The sequence below is a fragment of the Primulina tabacum genome, chromosome 5 (assembly GCF_025594145.1).
Source record: "Primulina tabacum isolate GXHZ01 chromosome 5, ASM2559414v2, whole genome shotgun sequence".
Taxonomy (NCBI): Eukaryota; Viridiplantae; Streptophyta; class Magnoliopsida; order Lamiales; family Gesneriaceae; genus Primulina; species Primulina tabacum.
The window spans coordinates 17,954,411-17,979,574 of record NC_134554.1 but is presented as its reverse complement, the minus strand read 5'-3'; the positions used below and the strand labels follow the sequence as shown (position 1 = coordinate 17,979,574).

Here is a 25,164-nt window from a genome sequence, read left to right as displayed (position 1 = left end):
AAGTAGAATAAAGTCTATCTTTAAAAAAAATTAGTTTCGATATTCTAAGTCAAAAATGCAAATAACAATTTGTTCTATTGCTCATCACTTGTTACATCTGTACATGAATATATAACAAAAATTCTCATGAGACACATATATTATTTGGATCACTTATGAAAAAGTATTATTTTTTTATGTAAATACGAACAGAGATGATTCGTATTATGAATAAAAATTCGTGAAATCGTTTCACAAGATATCTAATATATATATATATAATTTTTTGACGTTTTAGTTTGTAAATATTAATATAATTTTTTATTCTATTATATTAGTCATCATCATAAAATATCTTGATATACGTGATTAAAAAAAACCTCAATTTATATATATATATATATATATATATATATATATATTATTTATTTATTTATTTATTATTAACCACCAATCTTACGGGTGATTAAATTTTTTTATTATCAGTCTGAATCGTCCGAATCAAATTGCACCGCATCATTTTTTCTAATATTTTAAAAAAACCGCCGTTAAAAATAGTAATCATAAACCTCATCGCAAACGCGATTTGATTATTTTTCCCAAGAATGCACCAAACCGCACCGTTTGAACCGCTTATCATAATATTTGGCCTAAAATTATAATAATTTGTAAACAACATATTCAATTAAAGAAGTTTTCATGCATTATATCTCAACTCTCTTCAAAATTATTACTACTAAATAGAAAACTTATCTTCTTCTTAATTATTCTTCATATTAATATTTTATTACAGTATTTATTTATTTTACCACGATTTTTTATTTGAAGTTTGAAAAGTAAAAAAAAATAGCGTAAATGTCATTTTTGTTGTGAGCATGTTGTGTTGTTAAATTATTAACTTAGTTTTGAATCTTGATTATTGTTTTATTTAGTTTTATTTTTACATGATTTGAACTATATTTTATATTTGAAAACACTATATTGTTGTTATTTTCAAATAAAATAAAATACATGTTCTAATATTTTTCATTAAAAAAACATAAACCAGCCGCAACCGCCTGAAACCGCTCAAAATCGTAAAATTATTTCTAAATATAAAACCGTGAGTACTTTTTAAAAATAGTAACCGACCGTATATGGTAATTCAGTTTGATTTAAAAAAAAAAAACCGCAAAACTGCACCGTGATCACCCCTACCCATTTTTACAAATATTACATCAAGTAAATCCAATTTATATACACATATTGCTAATTGAATCATATAAATTTTTACTTGAGATTTATACTTATTTGAAACTTACGCATGATTTAGACAATCTATATATTCTGATAAATATATTTTATTTTGTTCATGAAGTGAGATTAATTTTCATTATGGAAGACCAAATAGTTCAAAACCCCAAAAAGGTAGTCAAAGCTCAAATTACAGAAAATTTTTGTTAGTTCAAGAAACAAAACTTCCTTCCTCCGTCTCTGTCTTCACAACAGGCTGGAAGTTTCCAAAAAACCTGACGCCACCATTATTATCAGTTAATAATATGGCCTCGAACAGAACATGAGTGTTCCAAATCAAATTCGAAGAAAATAAAGTATTGAATTTGTTGCATAAAATGGGGAAAAAACTAAAATTTGAAAAATAAAGGAATGTAAAAGCAGAACAAGAAAAGGTGGTGGCGTTTCTTTCTCCTTGACCCCTGCAATTCTCTTTTCTTGTAGCGTCTGCTAAGCATCTTTTCTAGCTTTTGTGATCTTTTTCTCAGTCCCGTTCTTTTCGTTCTTGTTCTTGCTTTTGCGGATTCCAATAGCTTCTGTTTTTCTGCCCATTTATGCAGCTGTAATCAGTTAATCTGGCATTGATCGTTGCGAATTCGCTTGTTCCACCTTATGGGCTCTGCTGATAATGCCTAAAGATTCTGTCTTTGTTCAACTGTTATGCTTAATTGTGAAGGTTTTAGTGTTGTGGATCAACTGTCTTTGACCTCCTACATAGTTGGAATTCTCCTCTTCGTTCAAATGGTTTGAGATTGAAATTTTTACTGTCTGTTGTGATCGCAAGTTGTAAGATTTTGTGAACTTCATTTCGGCTTTATTTACTTTCTTGAATCCTTTCGCTTGGGTTCTTGATTTCATGGGACTCTGTCATGGAAAACCCATTGAAACCCCACAAAATTTGTCTGAAAATCCAATAAATCCAGGCGAAAACAATGATCTTATACTCAATTCCTCAACTGGGAAGACACCAAAGTTCCCGTTTTACAGCCCAAGTCCATTTCGTAGCACCTACAAGGATTCCCCTGCGAATTCCGTCAGTGTCCTTTCAACTCCTCTGCGCTTTCTTAAGCGCCCATTTCCACCACCATCGCCAGCTAGGCACATTAAAGCTTTGCTTACTAGAAGGCATGGCTCCATAAAGCCGAATGAAGCTACTATACCTGAAGGAGATGAGTGTGAGATCATTGGGTTGGATAAAACTTTTGGGTTCTCTAAGAATTTCACCAGCCATTATGACCTTGGTGAAGAGGTAGGGAGGGGACACTTTGGTTACACTTGTTCAGCTACGGGAAAGAAGGGTAGCTTGAAAGGACTGGATGTGGCTGTTAAAATTCTCCCTAAATCAAAGGTCCAGTTGTTTATTGGCCCAAAGTTTATACCTTGCAATTGGTTTTGCTTAGTCGATTAGCAGTTCTTTTTTAAAAAAAAAAAATGTTCTTATTATGAATTGCATCTGTCACTGATCTTGTGTAATCTCTCTATTAGTTTAGTTTTTTGTTTAATATGAAGAACATACTTATTGTGAATCACATCCTTGCGTTCTGTATCTTCAGTGTGTGATTAGGATATTATGGAATCCTACAATTTATATTAAAGTATCTGAAGCATCTCATTGTGCGAGTTTCGCTTATAGTTTGTCTACCGCTTTGGTTTGTGGCTGTTGATGAGCTTGGCCTTTACGTGAATGCCAGAAACGGTATTAATAGCTTTGTGACTGTCGTAAATTTTCAAGCTTAGATTTTGTGTAATTTTAACTCTACTGAATTGTTTGGCTGGTATTTTAACTATTTTATGTGGGAATCTTGTGCTCATTGGCTCCATTGATGGTTTCTTTAAGAGCATATCGTGCTTTTTAGTTCTGATTGTACGTTTGGTTTATTGTTACTCAATAAATGAAAAGTTAGTAATTCTGTTATTATAATGAAATATGATAATATTTTGGCTTAGATGGCCACAGCTATTGCCATAGAGGATGCCAGAAGAGAAGTCAATATACTACATGCGTTAACAGGACATAAAAATCTAGTGCAATTCTATGATGCTTATGAGGATGATGAAAATGTCTATGTAGTGATGGAGTAAGTTTGACTATAGACATGTTGCAACCTTAACAGCTAAAGATATGACAAAATCTAATCATAAAATTGAAGGAATCAAGTGAAGGGAACTCTTAAATAGGAATAGAGGCTTGAATAATGCAATCCGAATATCTGTATAGTGATCTAACATGTTACACAAAAACAATACGTTTAGAACTCATGTTTCTCACCTGTATAACTCTTATATACCTTTTTCAGGCTATGCAAAGGAGGAGAGTTACTGGATCACATACTTTCTAGGTATGCTTACATTTTCTTATTCTACCCGCACCATGGGTTATCTTGCTTTGAAGTCTAATAAGTCATTGTCCATGTGTTTGATGCAGGGGTGGCAAGTACTCAGAAGAAGATGCCAAAAGTTTGTTGGTGCAGATTTTAAATGTGGTTGCATATTGCCATCTTCAAGGTGTAGTTCACCGTGATCTAAAGCCTGAGGTAAGCTACAAATATCTACCATTGTGCTGTTTTGTTCCACTCCCCTTTGGAGTACTATGAAGATTCTGTTGGGACGTTGAATTTTCGCACCCAAAACGCACCGGAAGTTTAAATTTTTCATTTCGACAAACGAAACGTTGCTTGGGCGTCGTGTGTTTAAAATTCTATTCATAGGGCGTTTAAAATTATACAGTTGCGTATAGAACTCCGGACTTCAAACTATTCTGGTTTTCAAGCGGAGATAGTCCTTCTTATAATTTCCTACGAACAGTACACAGGATTTGATCGTCTAATTAGGCCCACGATCGAAGACTACGTTCTTCTCTTGGATTGCACTAAAAATCGCAAGCGATTTGTGCGTTGAGACTAGGGGTGAGCAAGATTTCGGTTAAACCGAATTAACCGACCGAACCGAGCCAATTCGGAAATTTTGTTCTGTTATTTCGGAAATTCGGTTTTCAAATTAAAAAAATTCGGTTATATCGGTTAATTCGGTTTGGTTACGGTTTTCAAAATTTTGAAATCGGTTAACCGAATTAACCGATATAATAAATATTATTATTTAATAAATTTTTATATATTTTATAATTTTAAATTTTAAAATCAATATAATATGTATTAATTGTGTTCAAACAAAACTTATACATTTGTGATGTGTGGGATTTTATGTTTTTATGCATTTGTATAGATTGTGGTGTTTAAGAAAAATTACATATATAATTAAAGTTTAATCACAATTTTTTAAAAAAACTAATCGGTTAATTCGGTCACCGACCGAATTAACCTATTTTAATTCGGTTCAGTTTCATCGGTTATGAAAATTAATTCGGTCGGTTCGGTTATGGCTAAATATTTCGGTTCGGTTATGGTTAATTCGACCGATGTTCACCCCTACTTGAGACTGTAGCTTCCGAATTTCCAAAATTAGGAGAAGGTGCAGCGACAACGGCACGGCGGAGGAAGAAATTCACGTGGGCGAAATTTTCACCAATCTTTTTGAGTTGGCCGAGAGCCTTTTCAAATATGGGAACTTAATTGATTCTTAATCAATTATTATGGAAGCTAATTAAGTTAATAATCCATTATAGATTACATGACTTGATTTGCTTCCAATTCAACATGGCCGTTACTTTCAATTCAAGTAGAGATGAAATTTTTGTTGTATATTTTGAGTGCAATTCTTTCGGTATATTTTTATGACCCCTCATGGTGGTAATATGACTCTACATATATCATTATATTAAAACTCTCATATCATCAATATATAATATATTTATTAACTTTTAATAATACATGATATATTAATACCATATATATACATATATTTTGTATCACCATATAAAATACACACATGTATATGTACATTAACTAAATTAAATAACCATTATTTAATTTATAAAATTAACTTCTTGGTTAATTAAATTCTAGACTCCTCTAGAACATTTATTGGAATTTGTGCATGTTAGAATTCACTGCTACTAGAACAATCATTTAATTAGTAAATTCCCAATTCACTAAATAAATGATTCCGAACTCATTATAATCTCGATCTACGATTCGAAAGCGCCGTCTATCAAGGATACAAGTCTTGTTCATATAATGAAAAATGAAAATTTCGAAGATCAAAATTTTCACTTACCGTATTGGACGACGGCCTGTTTAGCGAACTCCTTCACAAAACAGGCAGTTCCACTCTTCTTTTTTAATTTGCAATCAAGCTAACTTCCATTTCTTCCATCTTATGGAATAAACTTATAAACTCCTTTATAACCTTTCTGTTTGATCTCCATCAAACTATAGTCGTCAGATTTCAACTCCTTGAAATTTGACTATCTCAAAGTGAACACACAATCTGATACTTGTGTGACCCTCAATGATTCAGAGATACAGCTAGCAGTGGGTTCACATCTCCATGTGATTCAGAATAACATTTATTTTTATTCGGGTTTACCCTAGTTAACCCCATTCTTTTCATCAACTCCTTGATCAAGAATGTCAGAACTCATTTCTGATTGCACCTATCGGATCGTGGTAAGAGCGTCTAGTAACATCGCCCCTTGATCCTCTAGGTAACATTGATAGTGCTTGCGAGAACCTTTAGTCATGGTTAGCGTACAGTAAGGTCCCTTCAACACATATATCCTGATCGATTCTACAACTATTGGTATATCGAGAGTTGCATATAAATTCGATAATGATGTGATTTATCTTTGAGTAATAATGTCATGGTATGCGCAACTGAGGAAACACCTTTTCAAACTGCACATGTCTTGCTCTGACCAGAAATTCATGCACTATTAACTAATCAGACTATATAGGATATCTTTACGCGTAGGCAAACGGTGAATCCCCGACTACAATGCATTTGCTCCTATGTATTTCGAAACTACATCCAACCACACCACGGACCATTCCACTCGATAAGTGAGAACCACTTGGATAGTTCGAGGAAGGGTTATTCAGTGCATCATCATATGATCAACCATCTGTGTGAATGGACATCTCCATGCCTTTGCCAATGAAACATAGCATTTACATCACAGATGTTAGTCTCGAGCTCAAGCTATCTTTATCCTTGTTTTAGGCGGCTGATTCGACTAGGAACTATTTTAGAATATACGGTACACTACCTAATGAATTTCACGATCTTGCGTTGCGAGACAGACCTCATAGTACTCATTGTATATTCAAGGATTTTATCTATGCAGCTTGCATGAGTATACAGATAAAGTATAATGATATAATCGAATGAAATCGTAAAATATTATTAAAATAAAGATTTTTTTATATTAGAGTCAATAGAAGCCCGAGAAACAAGTTGGCTTGTCGGGCACCTATTCTAACAGATTCATTACCATAAATTAGACAATGATCTTGATCGTCTGGTAAACTGTTGTCAAGAACACCTGTTTCTATTGAATTAGCTCTTTGATCATACTAGTAGACTTTATAGCGTTCTCCGGTATTCATCAACGGCAGTTAATGCTGTTTTATTTTTTAATCATGATTTGTCTGGTCTAAATGTTAACTGCCATGTAGCTTCTTTCTAATGACGTTGGTATCTCTTGGTGCTCTAGAATTTTCTCTTTACTTCGAAAGATGAGCATTACCCTTTGAAGGCCATTGACTTTGGACTCTCTGACTATGTAAAGCCAGGTTTACTCCGTTTTTTGTTATTCTCAGTCTTCTCTTTTATTATGGTTAGTGAGAGTTTGTGAATGTATATTCTTTGGCAGACGAAAGGCTGAATGATATTGTTGGAAGTGCTTACTATGTGTCACCTGAAGTTTTGCATAGATCGTATGGAACGGAAGCTGATATGTGGAGTATTGGTGTCATTGCTTATATTCTTCTCTGTGGAAGCAGGCCTTTCTGGTCAAGAACAGAATCTGGAATCTTCCGAGCTGTTCTGAAGGCTGATCCGAGTTTTGATGAAGCTCCATGGCCTTCGTTGTCTTCTGATGCCGTAGATTTTGTGAAGGGATTATTGAACAAAGATTACCGTAAAAGATTAACAGCTTCTCAGGCTCTTAGTAAGTTGTTGGATATGGTCGATCTTAAAACTTATGGTTTGTAGCCCACCATGATTACCAAAATTTTGCATATAATAATGTTCTGATATAGATGCCTCTAACTTACCTTTTCACCGAGTTTAATAGCTGAAGAATACTCTAATGATCTTGTCGTGCCTAGGTCATCCGTGGCTGGTTGGTCATCAAGATGTGAAGATTGCTTTGGATATGATAATATATAAGCTTGTAAAAGCTTACATATGTTCATCTTCTCTGAGAAAGGTGGCTTTAAGGGTACGCATATCTTGGCTGTCAAGTACTGGATAATACTACAGATTTAACCACCTGCTGGTCTATTGCATTGCATGATATCACGCATTTACCTGATCACTTATTTCCCTTTTCCTTGTGTAAATAATTCTGAAATTATAACATTCTTGTGATGATTTACCACAAGAGGAACAACTAATCTGTATGTATAATGAAAGTCAAGACCAAACCAAACTAAAATAATCATGTAAAGGGGAACACTGAAGTCAACTCAACTCACAAAAGGTTATTTTGTACTTTCTAGATATACCTATCTCAGCTAGGTGACGATGGTCTCTTCTGTCACTCTGCTTGTGCAATTGCATTTTTCTCGCCGTACATGGTCATGAATCGGATTTTATTTTATATTCTATGGCAGACTTGTTCTTGCTCATTTTTTTCTAGTCTGACGCTTACTTCACAGTCACATGCGGCATGTCCTGACAATTGCTATATTCCTTGATCCTAAATATTTATCAGGGACTACCTTCGCCAATTCATTGATGTCGGCAGTTCTTGGTTTAGCATTTCTTAATGTGTAGATAATTTTTCTATAGATTCTTCCTCAGCTACCCTGATGGTGAATTTACCAACAAGGATTTTTGTGTCTCCAGATTAGAACTCTTTTTAAAAAAAATATATTATTCCCGTTGTTTTCAGTATACTCTTCATACTACATCTGCTTCACCATTTGACAGGCTCTAGCAAGAACTTTGAGTATACAACAGTTAGCCTATCTACGAGAGCAGTTCACGTTATTAGGGCCAAACAAAAGTGGATTGATCTCCATAACGAGTTTCAAAACTGTCAGCATTCTCACTCTCTCTCTTTTCAAGTTTTTGTTTTAACTTATTTCTTCCCCGATGTAATCAATTAATCTGCAGTCTATAACAAAGTATTCGACTGATGCAATGAATGATTCACGAGTTGCCGACTATGTAAACCTGGTAAAAGTTCTAGTAATCTTTCTTTTTATGCATTCTTTTTGTATTTGATTCATAAGTGTCATCGTGTTTTGTATAGGTGAGTTCTCTTCGATATAGAAAGTTGGATTACGAAGAATTCTGTGCTGCTGCAACAAGTGTTCATCAGTTGGAAGGAATGAACACCTGGGAGCAAAATGCACGTAATGCCTATGAATTCTTCGAGAAAGATGGAAACCGGCCAATTATGATAGAGGAGCTTGCCACGGTATGTCTCTCACTCTTTATTAGGCCTTAAACCCTAGAAAAGATTCCAAATCCAAAAACGAGCTCTTGGAATACAAGTACCTTGGAGCTTAAGATTATAATTTCTTATGAAGCCGATGTAGGATTTGTATCGCTATTGAAATTACAATACGTACCACATGCATGTATCAATAACTGAAGTGAAAATAGCATCTATTACCCTTCAAGCCTCAAGGTGTGGATTTTGAGAAGCTTGAGATTTTCTTGGCATGCTAGAGTTGGTTAAAACAAGTTTCGGATCCTCATTATTGAGTCTTTTTCGCCAACTCACTAAGTTTTCTAACCGCTAATCTGGTTTTTTTATAGGAACTTGGACTCAGTCCATCTGTTCCTATCCATGTAGTTCTGCAGGATTGGTTAAGGCACACAGATGGGAAGCTCAGCTTCTTGGGATTCGTTAGACTTCTACACGGAGTTTCTTCTCGTACATTTCAGAAGGTCTAAAATATGATCACCGTCCTTTTTTTGGATAGCAGGCTATTTTCCTTATGACTTGAATGCCTCAGAAGATTTGTCTTCTCGATCAAGCGATGACCCGTTGAAGCTGCACTCTTTCGCAGCGAATTTGTATACAAGCTCTGCTAGTTTTGTATGATGGTCATTTTATGTCACATTGAAGCTGTTCTTTCTGTCACTTCCAATATTGCCGGCATCGAGTAGTTTAGGATTGTGCAGATGAAACAAGATCACAAAATGTGTATTTTTTAAGGCTATGAAACAGCTCAAAGCTGCAAATGGTTATTTACCGTTCTTGGTGTATGGTTCTATTTTTGCACTTGACAACACATTACAAGGTAAAAAGGTTTTTAAAATGGAGAGTTTCATATACCTAATTATTTTTAATGCAGAAAACGTGTTACTTATTTTTTTTCGTACATTTAAATGATATGACAAAGTTCATACCAGCTACTTGGGTATGTTTGTCAGTATATTTCTAATATTTCCAACCAATTATTTATAATAATTAACCGATGATACACGCGATGCTTGTATAAAATAATGATTATTATATATATAAATCATCATTAATAGATCGAGTTATAGATCGAGTTGATTTATAAAATTTTGTTATAATTTTTTAATTATTATTTGAACAATGATAATGCTATATTAAAAATTTAACTTGTAGAAATAATATGTAAGTTATTTTTAAAATGAATTAGTAATGAATAAATTACATGAAAAATAATATTTATCTAAACAAATATAAAATTTTTGTAAAAACTAATTTATGCCAAAAGCGACTACTGAAGGCACTAACCTTTGTAAATGATATAGCTATGTGACTATTATTTTATGTTGCTTACATGAAGATGATGAGTTTTAGATAGCTATAGTGATTTATTTACTTTAAAAATTCAAGGATTCAACCGCACAAGTCACTCGAATAAAGTTCTATCTCGTTGACAGGATGAAGTTTTCTGAAGTTACCGAATGGATACTTTCATGCATTTTTTTGGAAGGGTACAGTTAACAAAGTCGAGTCAATAACACCACAACAAACACATAAGACAAGCATCTGTACACAACCTCGGGTCTCTACATTAGAGTAGGTGCTTAATTGTCTAAACAAAAGACCGTAGTGAACCCTGATGGAAAAAATACTTGCCGGGCTCTTGATTGTCTCTCAAAAAAGATGATCACGCTTTGGAAAGAGCCTAGCAATTCAAAGCTGAGTTTAGAGGATATCCATCTTTTACGTTGAACCAACATACATTTTTCTCATGTCAAACCTACTTGGCAACTCAACTTGAGTGTGGGTCGAGAAGGATGTTGGTTGCTGCATTAATGTCGTTCCTAGCACGCATTAGAGCTTGCCTTGCTGAGTTCCTTTCGAATCCCATTGAAACCAGTGTAGAAATGGAGTCCTCCGGTGGTTCTAACATGGATGACGTGGGAGAAGGAGCTGGATAACTTCCCTGAAGCCAAAAGTAAAAAGGTTGCTCAACACGGTATGAACCTCAATAGAATTAGGTTCTTTATGTGCGCCATGGGTGCTAGACATTGAATAGCAATTTATACAGGGGTTATATACTTGCATGCACAAGAAACAAGAGATCTATGAATTCATAATTGACTGTGTTGCACTTGATAAAAGGCAACTTGATACATTTAGGTTGCTTTTGTACTTAGTTATTTGACATCAGTAACTTCAAAGCCGCACATTTCAATTCACAATTGTTTGAATGCTTATTATATGGGGTAGTTTTAAATTCATCCTCTCTAAATTTTACCTCTTATATGAAGAAACGTAAAAAATTTCAAATGCACCCATTATATTAATGTCTGTTTAGTTTCAAGTTTCAAATACTTGTCTAATAAGTCCCTACATCCAAATCAACTCCTTCCATCTAAAGCTTAATGTTAAAACGTCTTCAGCACAAGATAAACAATGTAAAGGGTATAACGTAGGAAAATTCATCCAAATTTATATGCTTAAAAACTTGCCTGCGTCTGGCGCGTAACGGACGATGGTGCACTTCCCAGAACGTTCCTAGGTGACACCGTGGGTGATGTGTTTCCAATAGACGGCCAGGAAAGTCTTGAGAAGAAAGAAGCAACAAAATCTGGCAACTGAAAATGGAAATTTCAGAAGCTAGTCAGACATAGATTCAAACTGTTATATAGAAGTCTTAGACAATAAACCATCAAGATAAAAATGGAAATTTCAGAACCTAGTCAGACATAGATTCAAACTGTTATATAGAAGTCTTAGACAATAAACCATCAAGAAACTATCGGGAATTAATTTGTATTTATCACAAAACAAAATGACCAAGCAGATGAATTCAGTACAGACTTGCTAACATGATGCCAAGGCCTAAAAGTATTTCACAAGACAACAAAAGAGAATAATTCTATAGAGGCTTGACCCTATTCATTCGACCCCAGAAATTGCAAGTCCAGTGCGTTACTCACTGTCAACTAGTCAGGCATGTGATGTTTGAACATTTAACTTGTCAGGCATAGTTTATAAAAAGAATCCATAAAATAGATTAAAATGCAAATCATGTTGCCTAATAGTACCAGATGTGAAAAATCTTGAATCCTTGTTAGGGTGTAAAGTTGAAAAAGCCATACATTTACAAGAAAATGAAAAACATAGTCACACAACAATCTTAGACATCTCATCTGAACATCGAACTTGAATGGACCTTACCTACACATATTATTTCATCAACTATATCTGAAATTTGAAACAACCACCATTAATATATTAAACCAGTCAATAGTTATGCAATGTTTCAATCTCACTATTTTCACCATGCTAGCAATTTTGAAGACCCATTTAACATATTCTTCATGGAAAATGTAAGCTTGAAGTAAACATAAAATACAAGCATAAATTAAGCAGTACCTTCATTCTACGTGTATGGAACACATTTGAGCGGTACAAGGAACCTGCTAGAATACCACAGATCCCTGGTAGCATAGATCTTTTCCAGGATGACAAGAGGAGCTGCAAGATAGCAAAGTAAGCATAAATAATATAAACAAAAAGGCATTGATATAAAATGAATTGACTAGTACCTCAACTCAAGACAAAAAATAATTAAAAAAAATCAAAACAAACGCCATATCCACAATTTGTTAAATTACCTGAAGACCAGCTAAATATATAAAAGTCTTGTCAGAAAAGTTGAGACCAAACACACGAAAACGTGTTGACACTGGAATGTCGAAATAGAAAGGTACAAATGAAGAAAAAATAAGGCCATATGGTCCTGATGTGAGTATGTTCAAGGAAGGATCTGCCATGAAAAAAAAAGCAGCCGATGGATTAGAATAAGAACACTCGTGTACATATATAAGAAAAAAGAAACATAATTCAAATAAACCGCCATTTCATTAAAGTAAAAATAAAGTTCAGTCGTACAATAAAACATTCTTTAGACTGAAAAATCGATACCGCAAAAAACAATTTTAGATATAGTGAATGCAAAACATATGTAATAGAACCAAAGTACCAGCTAATTAAATAAACAAGTATGTAATGCGAAACCAAGAAAGAAAAGGAAAACCTGAATATTCCCCTCCTTTTTCTAAATGAAAGAGAAAAAGAGACAAATTTTTAGGTAACTGCAGCATACCTTTGAGTAGCCATTGTGCGATGACTTCAAGAACTAAAGACACAATAGTAGAAAACAACACAAAGACCTGTGTGAAAATATGGACAGAAAAAAGTTAACATCTTCATGAAAAGATGCCAGCTGCTATGCTGACAACTTTTAATGTAATAATAAAAACTGTCCATGTGATAGATTAGAGATAAGTGACAAAACTTTTCAACCGTAAATGCCACAATATTATTGATCATCAGCCCTATAAAAGTGGCCAATCTGAATTTGCCAACAACAGTAACACCATGGCAATTAGAAAAAACTTGAAGTTCAGGTCACTTTGTTAAACCCAAACAGCTGATTCTAACCAGGCAAAATTTTAAAGGTGTAAACTGAAAACCGCAATCATTAATCCACACACGCTTGGCCATCGAGAATATATTACTACTGCACTTGAAAATAGTCAACCTATGAAAGCTGAATGCATCATCATGTCACAAACAAGATATAGAACGACAAGGAGGGATTTGCAAGGAGCAACTATCTAATTTGACATTTGTATCATTCCTATCTTTACAACATTAATAATGATATTATTAAGGAAGGGTGATAAAAAATAACTACCCACGTCTCTTGGCATGTTTTCTTTGTTCTTTGTAGAAACCCTTATAAATAGTTGCCTTTGATGTTTTGATTTGGTTTTCATCAATTTTGTAAAATATAGCTTTCCTCTAAGTAATAACATACCATATAAATTTTTAATATTTAAGATTACTAAAATATAATAATTTTATAAATATATATACTATATTACTAAGTTATAAAATTATATATAACTAGCCTTGGGCTATAAAGCACATCAAATTTTCTTTCCCAAAGTTTTCTTCTCCACACTATTATTCTTTTATGAAGAAAATAACAAAAAAAAAAAGTCAAACACAAATTTGAATAGAGAAAAAACTGCCCAAACATAATTACACTTTAACAAAGCATATATTGTAAATAAAATTACAAATAAATATTAAAATTTATGAACGCACCATGCAGCAAATATCGCTAATATGTATAAATGATTACCCTGGTAAGATTATATTTGTAGAATCTAGTATATATATGTGGACCCATTAATAGTCAAAAATTGCTCCAGCATAACATTTTGAAATTTTTTTCAAGTTACACCACATATACAGCAAGAATGCAGGTTGTTTAAGATAATTGGCAGCTCAACAAACCAATAATATTTCCTACATAGAACTCGACCTTGAACAAAAACTTACAGAATATTTATTAGATCCTATCTGCCTCTCAAACACACGGAAGTAATACAGCAGATAAGTTCCAAAAACTAGCTCTGGCGTAGATGAGAAGCCAAAAACAGAAACTATCAGCTTCCATATTTGAAGTTTCTTAAAAATATCCTGCCAGGAGAGAAAATCAAGTGAAGAAAAAATACGTTACCCTCTAAATGGGCATAGTGACAAACTGATTAATAACTAGAAATCATGTAGCAAGAACATAACAATCCAACTTGCTTCTAGAGCTCCAACAGAGTAAAAAAATTGGCCTCTAGGAATGTATCCATAACTAGAAATGCACAAAAAAATTATTTGAACACAAATAAGCAAATGAAGGTCTGAGACGTGGTTATTTAAGGTGCATCGCTCATTGATGTGCACAGGTATCATGGAGCCAGTTCAGTTCCATGAAGAATATGCAAGAGAAAAAATCGACGGTGACACATCATGGGAAATATTTCAGAGACTATTCTCATTATCCAAATAAGAACAATTCTGTAACTAAAAAAGTGGCAGATCCAAGTATGAACCTCGAAAAGGGAAAGATCAAAGTGCTTTTAGAGGCTGGAGCTATATTATATATGACCCAAGTTAAACCGATTGTTTATTGGTGCATAGCAGCAAAACATCTAAATTCCAAATTCTGTAGTCCAGCATGATTCAAAAGCAAAGAAAATATCATAAAACTTTTGCTGTAAATAATCTACAATAATTAGATGCCGTTCAAATATAAAGATAAAATTAGGGGAAAAAATGGACAAGGTCAATAAGGAAACCCGTAAGGATCCAAAATCAAAAACCAGTCTCAGCTGATACTCCTCCTAGAATGTACTTTCAAAAGAAAAAAAACAAAACTCCAGTAAAAAAAACCCTAGAGCCATAAAAGAATCGAAACCTGAAAAGACCATGCGAGGTTTTTGTGACGACCTTGGATCCCAAATATAATCGTGAAAAGAACAGTAGCTATCACCGTCGTCCTTGTAACTGGCGCATTGTCTTCAAAAAAAATCTACCAACTATGAAAATCGAATCAAAAAATGCCGAAAGTACATGAAAATGGGGGAGGAAAACGTACTGAAACCCGATGGGCCGCCGTTCATTTTCAGCTAAAAGTCGACCCTCCCCAAATTTGTGTATTCACCTGCAAATTTATGTAATTATGTCGATTAATATCTATATGCTGGCCGATCTTTGCTCAGCTCTTTTCTCCAATTCTTCTCCCCAAAATTTTCGTCTCCTAGTCGTCTGTAGTTTATCGATGGTTGGGTCGACCCGTTTACGAGTTCGGGCTGGCGAATAATGGATCTTCTCGTGCAAAATTTATTTTGTATTTCTTAAATTTTTATGCATAGTTATTTCCAATTCAACTTTTGGTAATTGTTCAAAATATATATAATTGACGAATGCCTTCTTTCCGTTAGAGGAAAAAATTTATGTAAGACGATCTCACGAGTCATATTTTATAAGATGGATACTTTATTTGGATCATCCATGAAAAAGTATTAATTTTTATAGATTATTTATCCTACTCTTAATCCATCCTATTTTTTCAATTTTATCATTCTCCTAAATCCAAACTCAACACCACTTTCCTCCACCGATCGCCGACCGACCACCCCCGTCGCCCGCCGCCGATCATCGCCGGCCGACCACCCCCGCCGCCGGCCTCCGCCGACCGACCCCCGACGCCGATCACCGCCGGCCGTCGACCGACGCCGCCTCCGCTGCCGGCCACCCCCTCCTCCTGCTGGCCGCCCGCCGTCTCCGGCCGACAATCACACCGCCGCAAAAGTGGAAGGGCAATTTTGTCAATTCATCAAAAGATTATTATTTATCTCATTCTTAACAATCATATCAAACAAATGTTATTTTATCATTATCTACTTCAATCATTCTTGTTATAATTTCTCTCTTAATCATTTCATAATTTTATCCTCCAACCAAACGTCAAGAGTATTACTTTTTTTTGTGAATATCTGTAGGATTGACCCGTTTCACATATAAATATTCATGATACCGTCTCAAAAGAGACCTACTCTTCAGTCATTTTATGTTAGATCCCTCTGTCATTCTAGAATTGTGAATTAAATTAGTCTAAAAAATGTAAAAAAAATTGAACTTTGTTTGGACAACTATTTATAAAACATTATTATAAATTTCTTTTACAAAAAAATTTATAAAATATTTTAAAATTTGTTAAGAACAAATACGTATATAAACAACTATTATATAAAAACTTTTTTATAGTTAAAAAATAATATATTTTAATTTATATTATTGTCTACATTTATAAAAGTATTTAAAAATATATTTGGATTGTTCATTCAAAACCATATTCAGAGAAGAAAAAAAAATTAAAAAAATAAAAAACGCTTTATAAAAATATTATTCAAAAACATATTTTAATTTATTTCAAAAATATTTTCAATATATTTATCCAATAGAAAATGTATATTACTTATTTTTCGTAATTTTATTTTTATTATGTCTTCTTATAATTTTACTCTCTCGTTTTGAAATTAGAATCGGTGTCGAAGGGTTTAGGCGTTTACGTAGGGCTCATCGATTGGGTGGTTCTTTCCTGCGCTTCGTTTCAACTTAGCAACCTTACTCTCTCTCTTTCCTATTTCTAGAATTAACATGGAGAGATCGATCAAGTAATTCCACAATCGGCATGTGGACACTCCGCAGAGCTTCTATTTATCTCAAGTAATTGGTCTATATCTGCGCCACTGTCGCGTGGGATTGCAGTTTTTTTTACAGTACCGTGTTTTCATTGTTCATGGGCACTTGAAATCTTGAGTGAAGGAAAAATTCACAGCTTCCTACTATGCCTGCATTCTATGCTAGCTATTTGGTGTGCTATGGGCGGGAATTGGGGTTTTGCGTTGGAGCTGCAAGCATATCAGCAATCTATGATTCAGTCGGTGATTGAAAGAAAGCGAGGAAAAATAGATTTTTTTTACTTAAATTTTGGGATGATATGTGGGTTCCTTTTTTTCAGATTTCGACAAATTACTTGAAATGACATTTGCTCCAATCGTAATAATAAATTGTATGACAGGGAAGAGGCCTATGTTTTTTAACCGAGTCTCGAATTCGACGTGTAAACGAATCAAGTTAGTTTACAAACTTTTCGAGCCGACTTGAAATATTTGTGATTATATTCAAAATTATGAAATTTGAGCCTAAGTTCGATTTTTTTTTCGATAGTTCAATAACTGTTCGTCAGTTTTAATATTTTATTGATATATGTAAAATATATTCGGAGTAGCTAAATATGTTCGAACATATCGATGCGAACTCAAACTTGAATTCGAGCAAATAAAAATTTCTAAGTTTCAAATTGAACTGGTAATTCATTTTGCAGATCAAATTAGGTTGTTTGTACCCCTTATCTCGAACCTAGACCTTATTCTAAACTCAAGAACGACTTCAGATCGTGATTTGAGTTAGAAATGAGCAAGAATGGAACGACATTCATCTCATTGTCAGATGAGCTATGCAACGTCAAATCTTATGTAACATGATTTTGTGTATAATAGCGAAATCTGAACTGGTCTTTTCTGCTCACACTTTCACAATTATGGGATTTTCCATATGTTTGTGTTCGGAATATTTTTCATTGCACCTGATTGAAGAGGGACACTGATTGAAGAGGGACACCAGAAATCTCTCGAATTTGTGCGAAACAAGGAACCTTATCTATGTAATGATATCGTGGTTGAATTTTATCGAAGTAGACCTGAAGTGAGGACTTCGTTGGGAGCAGTGGCTGAGCCAGGATTTAAAATATACACAGGTTAAATTTTTTTAACAAAAAACAAAATAATTCATAACAATTAAAATCATAGTTATGATACATGTTCATCGTAGTCTTAAAAGGTTTCTCATTAACAATTGTAAGGTATGTGATGTATTTTGTTTAAAAACAAAACAAGTAAAATCGTATGTGACCGTAAACTTGTGTTTACCATAATTAAGTATTACGTGAACTGTTACAACATTTCAGATAATATGCAGCGGAACATATAAGTTTCTAACACAAATTGACTTTAAGTAAATACGATGGAATGGAATAAATTTTGCACAAGTATTCAGGACAAAAATAACCACTAGAAAACTAAAGAGTTTACACAAAAACTATCACTAGTGATTTTAATCAAAAACCAATTTTCTCAACACGTTGAGAAAATCAAATGCTTCCTAAAACAAAGAATCACATTAAAACAATATATAAGGAAGCAAAATACGATGCCGAAACTGGAAGCAACAAAAACAAATCTTCAGCCAACTTCTTCACAGTTGTTGTCTGCAGATGTCTCCAACAATCACGACAACACGTGGATTCAGCACTCTTCAATCAGCAGCAACCTTGTAGATTATTTTCTCTAAAGCTTATGGCGTGCAAAGGTGAAATAGTATGTATGTGCTTCTGCGTAAATCACCCCTCTTTGCATGAGATGAATCTTCTTATTTATACCATAGGGTTTATCAACATGGAAATCTACACAATATGGAAAGTAAGAGTTTTATTAGAAACAAACTCTTTTTAAACAAATATATCATATTACAAAAACCTTAGCATAATTATCACATTAATTATCACATTATCTAGAAAGGAAAAACCATATTTAAATATTCAAAATCATATCAACAAGGAAAAATTAATCTTGCGAAATAAATTTAATACGGAAGTTATATTTCCCTTCCATCTCCTCTTTTTGTCTTTCTGGACAAAATGAGATCAAACTCAATTTCTCAGTTAAACTCCAGTTAACTCCCCCTTAATATGAGAATTTTTCTTCCCCTAAATAAAATCAAGTTAGACGGTTGTTTGTTGTGTTAGCAACACATGAGACAACACCTGCAAACTATCATTAACAGTTCATTAAAACATAATCACATCAGGGAAAGTTGAAACTTTTATAATTCAAAACAGAGAGAACCTAACAAAGCAGAACATTAAAAGAGAAAGCAAGCAAAACAAGGTTAAAAACATAAAAGGTATCAGATAGATGGTGTCATTTGATCCTTTCAATTCACAGTCCCTTCATCAGCATCTTCACCATCCTTGGTGGTGCTCGATGGTCCAGCAGCATCAGCATCAGCTTGGGTTTGAGTTTGAGTTTGAGTTGCATCTCCTCTCTTTTTTTGTCCAGAATGAACAGCTACCTCCATAGCCAATCGATAGTCAGAAACTAAGTTCTCGTAGTAGACCAGATCAATTTTGGCCTGAATTATCTTGGCCAGAGCATGGTATATCTGGGCTTGGATGGCAGTCGTTGAGACCATTACATATCCCGTAGATCCAGTAGTATCGTGAGTACTTTGAGGGATATAATCCGTAGCAGGAGAAGTATGAGGATCAGACCATGGAAGATCAATCTTCCGATTACCCTTAAAGAAATCTGGAGCAATTTTAAATGTATCACTGGTTTCAGAGAGTTTCTCATCAATGTCCCGAACAAATCATTGAGATACAAGCATTCCATAGATCAGTGAGGGGAACATGAGCTTTGATGCTTTGAGGCCTCCTTCAGCATATTGAAGCACACTCTTAAAGACTGGCTTTCTAAAGTTAAACACTCCTTTAGTCCCAATGGAGTATAGAACCAAAGCTTGGTGTCGAGTCACGATGGTGAAATTTGTAGAAGGTGTCCAATTTCGGATGGCCAGCTTGTGTAACACCGAATAAAAAGAATTCAAGTTTGCAGCTGAGAGCCGTTGTGGATGTGCTGGGAATTTGGTGATAAGACCTCCGGTGAGTGTGAAAGTGACATCGTAAATGTCAAGAGGGAGTCCATCTTCAGAATCAGCTGGTGCAGATTGATCGCAACAGGATTGAACTCATAAATTTTGTCTCGAACAAATACTTTTTCATATTTAGCTGATCTTTCATCACCAACTCCTGGTGATAGATTGGCATAGAATTCCAGCACCGATTTGCGATAAAATGGTGTAACGGCTGAAATGGTTGAATAAAACTGGCAATCTGTAAGAAATGCTATCAAATTTTGCTTTGCAAAGGCATCACCATCCACATTCTTTTCTTCCAGAAAGTCTCGATGTGCATACAGGTGCCACTGAGAAACTGATTTTTCAGTGTAGAACTTGTCACTGAAAGCCATAGTCAATCATAACCACTGAGATCAGTGTTGTCCCCAGTGTCCTCAACATCTTTGGCAGCATCTGCAGCAGTAGAGGAATCTTCACTGCTTGCATCAACAGTAGCAGTGACCTTAACAAGGGCTTCATCAGAGCTGTGAGAAGATGAGTAAGAGTCAGAACCCTCGGGACGGTTGTCCTCAAATTTTTGCATCATTTCAGCATCGGGTTCATCATCGAATTCTTGCTCGGTAGGCGCAGTACTAGAAGGGACATAAGACTTGTCCCTCTTCAAAGTGGCCATTAACTGGGCCAAATAGATTTCATCCTCATCGGGCTGGGTATTCTCTGGTGGAGGAACAGTGGTGGCATTCTCATCGGATTCGGTAGCTTCATTAGACAAAGATCTACTCGTCTTTGTCGATGTAACTTTCTTTCGAGCCACGAATTCATAATTTGAATCTTCCGAGTCATACCCCGAAGTGTTCTCTGGATCAACAAGGGATGGCCGGCTGGGCCCTTCTCCTTTGTGGCAAAATCGCTTGGATGTGGTCAGATCAGGGTTGTACCCTGCCTGTCTTTTTGATCTTCTGACTTGCGGTGGAGGTGGACATGCTCTATTGACAACAGTAAAATCAGGCAGATTGTAAATGTTAATTTCATTCCTCGGCTCGCCTGGGGAGATTACGTCCAATGATACAGGCTCTTCAATGGCGGGTATCATCACCAGAGATGGCTCAACAGTAGATGTTGCGATATATGTTGTGGGAGCAGGGGTAACACTGTCCCTGTGTCCCATTTCACTTCTAATGTCGAAAGGTCGTATCCATTTCCTACCATTGATACAAACTGAATTGCGAGTAAGGAAGAAGAACATGGAACTGAAAGGGGATCGGTTACGGTGCCCAGAAGCGCAACAGAAGTTTGAAAAATCAGATTTTTTCACAAGAAAAACCGAGCACCACAAGTGTATTGTGTAGCAAATAACAAAACATACACAAATGTCATACATAGTGTGTTTAGAAATGTACCTATCATTCACAAGGATTGATGTTTTGGCTCCAACTAAGTTGTAAACAACTTAGCTATTGAGGGTAGACAATCTACAAGCTTTCTAAGAGCATACCTTGCTCAAAAATGGACTACTTCCTTCAAATTAGGTCAACCACTAACAAGGAAGTTCAACTCTAATTTTGCACTAGAAAAATTAGAGCATTTTTCTTTGAAAAATGTATACTTTCCTCAACAAATGAAGAAGCAAAAATTAGGGATCAAGAGCAAGAAAGTTTCGGCCACTATGCATGAGGAGAGAAGGGAGAAAAAATTATCTTGGTGCTTGAAAAAATTAAAAGTGCATGAACATATCATGCTTCGTTTATTGAAAAAGTTGCCTCCAACCCTTCACCTCCCCTGCATGCATTTTATTTGGGATTGTAACAATTACAAAACCCATTGACTTTTATTTAAATATCTCAAAACACATTTGAGATCAATTAAACCTTACTTAAATTTACTCAAGCCCACTAGTTGAATAATTATTTCTTATTGGGCTCTACAAGACCCAATGTTATTTAATTAATTCAACACTTGAATTAATTTAATTATTTGGACTCTACTAGGTCTACTAGTATTTAATTAATTCAACACTTGAATTAATTTAATTATTTGGACTCTACTAGGTCTACTAGTATTTAATTAATTCAAAACTTGAATTAATTAATTTAATCCATAATAATGTTTACGAAAATCACAATTTTCAAATACATTATTTATTTGAGTCATCTTTTAATTTAGGAATACTTCCTCAAATTAAAAGTTATATTCCTCATAATCCTATTATAGAAGTCATATTTCTATTTTTCTTTACGCTTATAAACTCCTTTATAAACCATTCAACACATTGAACTATTTTCCTTCTCAACATGATCTAAAAAGTTAGCACTTGTGTGACCCTCAATGGTACAATGATACAACTAGCACTGGGTTCACATCTGAATGTGATTCGGGACTAAACATGTCCTTATATGAGCATACCCCATTTGCTCTATTCTTACTTATCAACTCCTTCATAATAAGAACGTCAAAACTCAAGTCTGATAGTACCCAACCAATCATGTTAAACTCCTAGCAGCATCGCTTAAATGATTTCATATGTATCAAATGATAGTGCCTGCAAGAACCAATCCATTATGGTTAACGTACAGTATGGTTCTTTCATCTCATATATCCCGACTGATTCGACAACTACTGGTATATCGAGAGTTGTTAAAGAATCGATACTATGTGTCATGTCGTATTTGCATCGGTGGTGCAATCAAATAAACATCTTTCTTAATTACCACCAACACTCTGATCAGATATTTCAAACCACATACACATGAGATCACATAGGATATCCATACCCGAAGGTATGCGGTGAATCCCCGACTACAATGCATCGAATCCTATATGTTTCGACAAAAAACTCAACCTTGCCACCTGATGACCTCATAAGAGTCGGTAAACAAATCAAAGTGCAATGCTATCATATAAAGTCTCAATATTATCACGGGTCATAAGGACTAATGGTGTACAACCATAAACTAAGACTTTTCCACTCGATAAGTGAGAACCACTTGGAAAGTCCTTTATGGAGGGTTGTTCAGTGCACTCTACGAGAAGCACTTATCTGCATGCTCGGACATCACAATGTCCCCTACCAATGAAACATGGTACTCACATCGCAGATACTAGTCTCAAAATCGAGCGGTCTTTATCTTTCTTAACGGCGGCTGAATTAACTAGGAACTGTTTAGAATATACAGTATTCCAAATATGAATTTCATGATACTCATCATATGAGCATCTCATATTTTTTCTACTATTTGTATATTTAAAGACTTTATCTATGCAACTAGCATGGTATACAGATAAAGATGTGCCAAAACAATAATTTCAAATATTATTAAAATAAAGATTGTTTATACATAGAGTTTCAACATGAACCCTCGGCCAACACTTGGCTCGACATGCATCTACTCTAACAATCTCCCCCTTGCACTAGAGCGAACTACCCATATTCTTCAAATACATCGATTCGCGATGCTTCTCGAATAATGGTTCAGGTAAAGGCTTAGTTCGTGGATCAGCAACATTATCTGCGGAGCCGACTTTGTCAATCGACAATTCTCCTCTTTCCACAATCTCTCGGAGGATGTGGTACTTCTCAATACATGTTTGGATTTCTAATGAGACCTTGGCTCCTTCGGCTGAGCAATGGCTCCCATGTTGTCACAAAACACCGGGACTGGACCAACTCCATTAGGAATGACGTCCGACTCTTGGACGAAACTCTTTAACCAAATAGCCTCCTTTGCTGCAGCTGAAGCGGCAATGTATTTGGTCTCAGTGGTGGAATCAGTAGTACTGTCTTGCTTGGAACTCTTCCAAGAGACAGCAGCACCATTGAGCATGAATACGAACCCAGAGGTTGACTTTGAGTCATCGATATCGCTTTGGAAGCTAGAGTCGGTATAACCTTCTAATTTCAGTTCTCCACCCCCATAGACCAAGAACAACTTATTGGTCCTTCTGAAATACTTGAGGATGTCTTTCACAGCTTTCCAGTGTGGAAGACCAGGGTTCGATTGATATCTACTCACTACACTTAGTGCAAAAGCAACGTCAGGACGTGTAGATATCATCTCATACATGATATTACCAATTGCAGACGCATACGGAATGCTTGTCATCGCCGTTATCTCTGCATCAGTCTTGGGAGACATAGACTTGGATAGAGACACGCCAGGACACAATGGTAGATGTCCTCTCTTGGACTCGTCCATCGAGAACCGCTTAACGATGGTATCAATGTATGTGAACTGGGTGAGACCAATCAATCTTCTTGATCTATCTCTATAGATTTGTATTTCCAATACAAAAGATGCTTCACCCAAGTCATGCATCGAGAACTTACTCACTAACCATATTTTAGTTGATTGCAACATCTCTACATCATTCTCAATGAGTATAATGTCATCAACATAAAGCACCAGGAATGTCACAGCACTCCCACTGACCTTCTCATACACACAGGGTTCCTCAAGAATCTTAGTAAAACCAAAATCTTTGATTGTACTATCGAATCTGAGGTTCCAACTCCTAGATGCATGCTTTAGACCATAAATAGATCTCTGAAATTTGCATACCATATGCTCACTTCCGATAGATGTAAATCCTTCAGGTTGAGACATGTAAATCTCTTCCTTAATATCCCCATTAAGAAAGGCTGTTTTTACATCCATCTGTCATATCTCATAGTCATACCATGCAGCTATAGCTAGCAATATCGTTATAGACTTGAACATTGCAACTGGAGAAAATGTTTCCTCAACGTCAACTCCTTGTATTTGAGTATAACCTTTTGCTACCAATCACGCTTTGAAGATCAATACCTTCAATCCGCCCCAAGTTTCCTCTTGTAAATCCATTTGCACCCTATGAAAACAGTTCCCTAATGTGGATCCACAAGATTCCACACTTGGTTCGAATGCATGGAATTCATCTCAGATTCCATAACTTCAAGCCACTTGGATGAATCGGCATCAGATAACGCTTCCTTGAAACTGAAAAGATCCACTGGTGCTTTTACGATCTAGCTTACATCCTGCATAATCTGCATCTGAATATCCAACTAAATTGAAAGAAGAGTCTTTAGCGTAACATAATCCCACATTTTGAGTGCCTTTTAGATATTTTAAAATTCTTTTGGCAACTGTAAAATGCGATTGCTTAAGGTTTGCTTGAAATCTAGCACAAATGCAAACAACAAATACAATATCAGGACGACTAGCAGTTAGGTACAATAATGAACTTATTAACCCTCT

At 35.1% G+C, this 25,164-nt stretch overlaps 2 protein-coding genes across 5 annotated transcripts; one reads left to right on the top strand and one right to left on the bottom strand.

Annotated features, from left to right (window-relative positions):
- Nucleotides 1-1,431: 1,431 nt before the first annotated feature.
- Nucleotides 1,432-9,594, top strand: LOC142547188 (CDPK-related kinase 1-like). Of its 3 annotated transcripts, none has more exons than XM_075655342.1 (11): nt 1,437-2,599; nt 3,199-3,329; nt 3,549-3,590; nt 3,677-3,785; nt 6,863-6,941; nt 7,022-7,318; nt 7,479-7,591; nt 8,305-8,412; nt 8,491-8,553; nt 8,630-8,797; nt 9,142-9,594. In XM_075655342.1, the coding sequence occupies exons 1-11, from the start codon at nt 2,108-2,110 to the stop codon at nt 9,277-9,279; spliced, it is 1,740 nt and encodes a 579-aa protein (XP_075511457.1). In that variant the 5' UTR covers nt 1,437-2,107; the 3' UTR covers nt 9,280-9,594. The 3 variants fall into 3 exon arrangements, with proteins under 3 accessions (XP_075511458.1, XP_075511457.1, XP_075511459.1); XM_075655344.1 differs by having other exon boundaries at nt 1,439-1,646; XM_075655343.1 differs by lacking the exons at nt 8,630-8,797; nt 9,142-9,594 and having other exon boundaries at nt 1,432-2,599; nt 7,872-8,510.
- A 624-nt stretch (nt 9,595-10,218) lies between these two features.
- On the bottom strand, nt 10,219-15,492 carry LOC142547191 (rhomboid-like protein 20). 2 transcript variants are annotated; one of them, XM_075655346.1, is made up of 9 exons: nt 15,267-15,492; nt 15,087-15,187; nt 14,174-14,314; nt 12,927-12,993; nt 12,436-12,587; nt 12,194-12,295; nt 11,284-11,409; nt 10,573-10,754; nt 10,219-10,493 (listed from the first exon to the last, which is right to left on the bottom strand). In XM_075655346.1, the coding sequence occupies exons 1-8, from the start codon at nt 15,289-15,291 to the stop codon at nt 10,581-10,583; spliced, it is 888 nt and encodes a 295-aa protein (XP_075511461.1). In that variant the 5' UTR covers nt 15,292-15,492; the 3' UTR covers nt 10,219-10,493; nt 10,573-10,580. The 2 variants fall into 2 exon arrangements, with proteins under 2 accessions (XP_075511461.1, XP_075511460.1); XM_075655345.1 differs by having other exon boundaries at nt 10,219-10,754; nt 15,267-15,491.
- Nucleotides 15,493-25,164: the final 9,672 nt, after the last annotated feature.

What these genes read in the sequence shown, in the direction of transcription:
- LOC142547188 (XM_075655342.1), top strand. Translation starts at nt 2,108, where the DNA reads ATGGGACTCTGTCATGGAAAACCCATTGAAACCCCACAAAATTTGTCT. An exon ending in TGAGAAAGGTGGCTTTAAGG is followed by an intron (nt 7,592 to 8,304) that starts GTACGCATATCT and finishes ACCATTTGACAG; the next exon opens with GCTCTAGCAAGAACTTTGAG. An exon ending in CCATAACGAGTTTCAAAACT is followed by an intron (nt 8,413 to 8,490) that starts GTCAGCATTCTC and finishes ATTAATCTGCAG; the next exon opens with TCTATAACAAAGTATTCGAC.
- LOC142547191 (XM_075655346.1), bottom strand. Translation starts at nt 15,291, where the DNA reads ATGAACGGCGGCCCATCGGGTTTCA. An exon ending in CGGCGGCCCATCGGGTTTCA is followed by an intron (nt 15,188 to 15,266) that starts GTACGTTTTCCT and finishes TTTTTTTTGAAG; the next exon opens with ACAATGCGCCAGTTACAAGG. An exon ending in CGCACAATGGCTACTCAAAG is followed by an intron (nt 12,588 to 12,926) that starts GTATGCTGCAGT and finishes TTTTCATGGCAG; the next exon opens with ATCCTTCCTTGAACATACTC.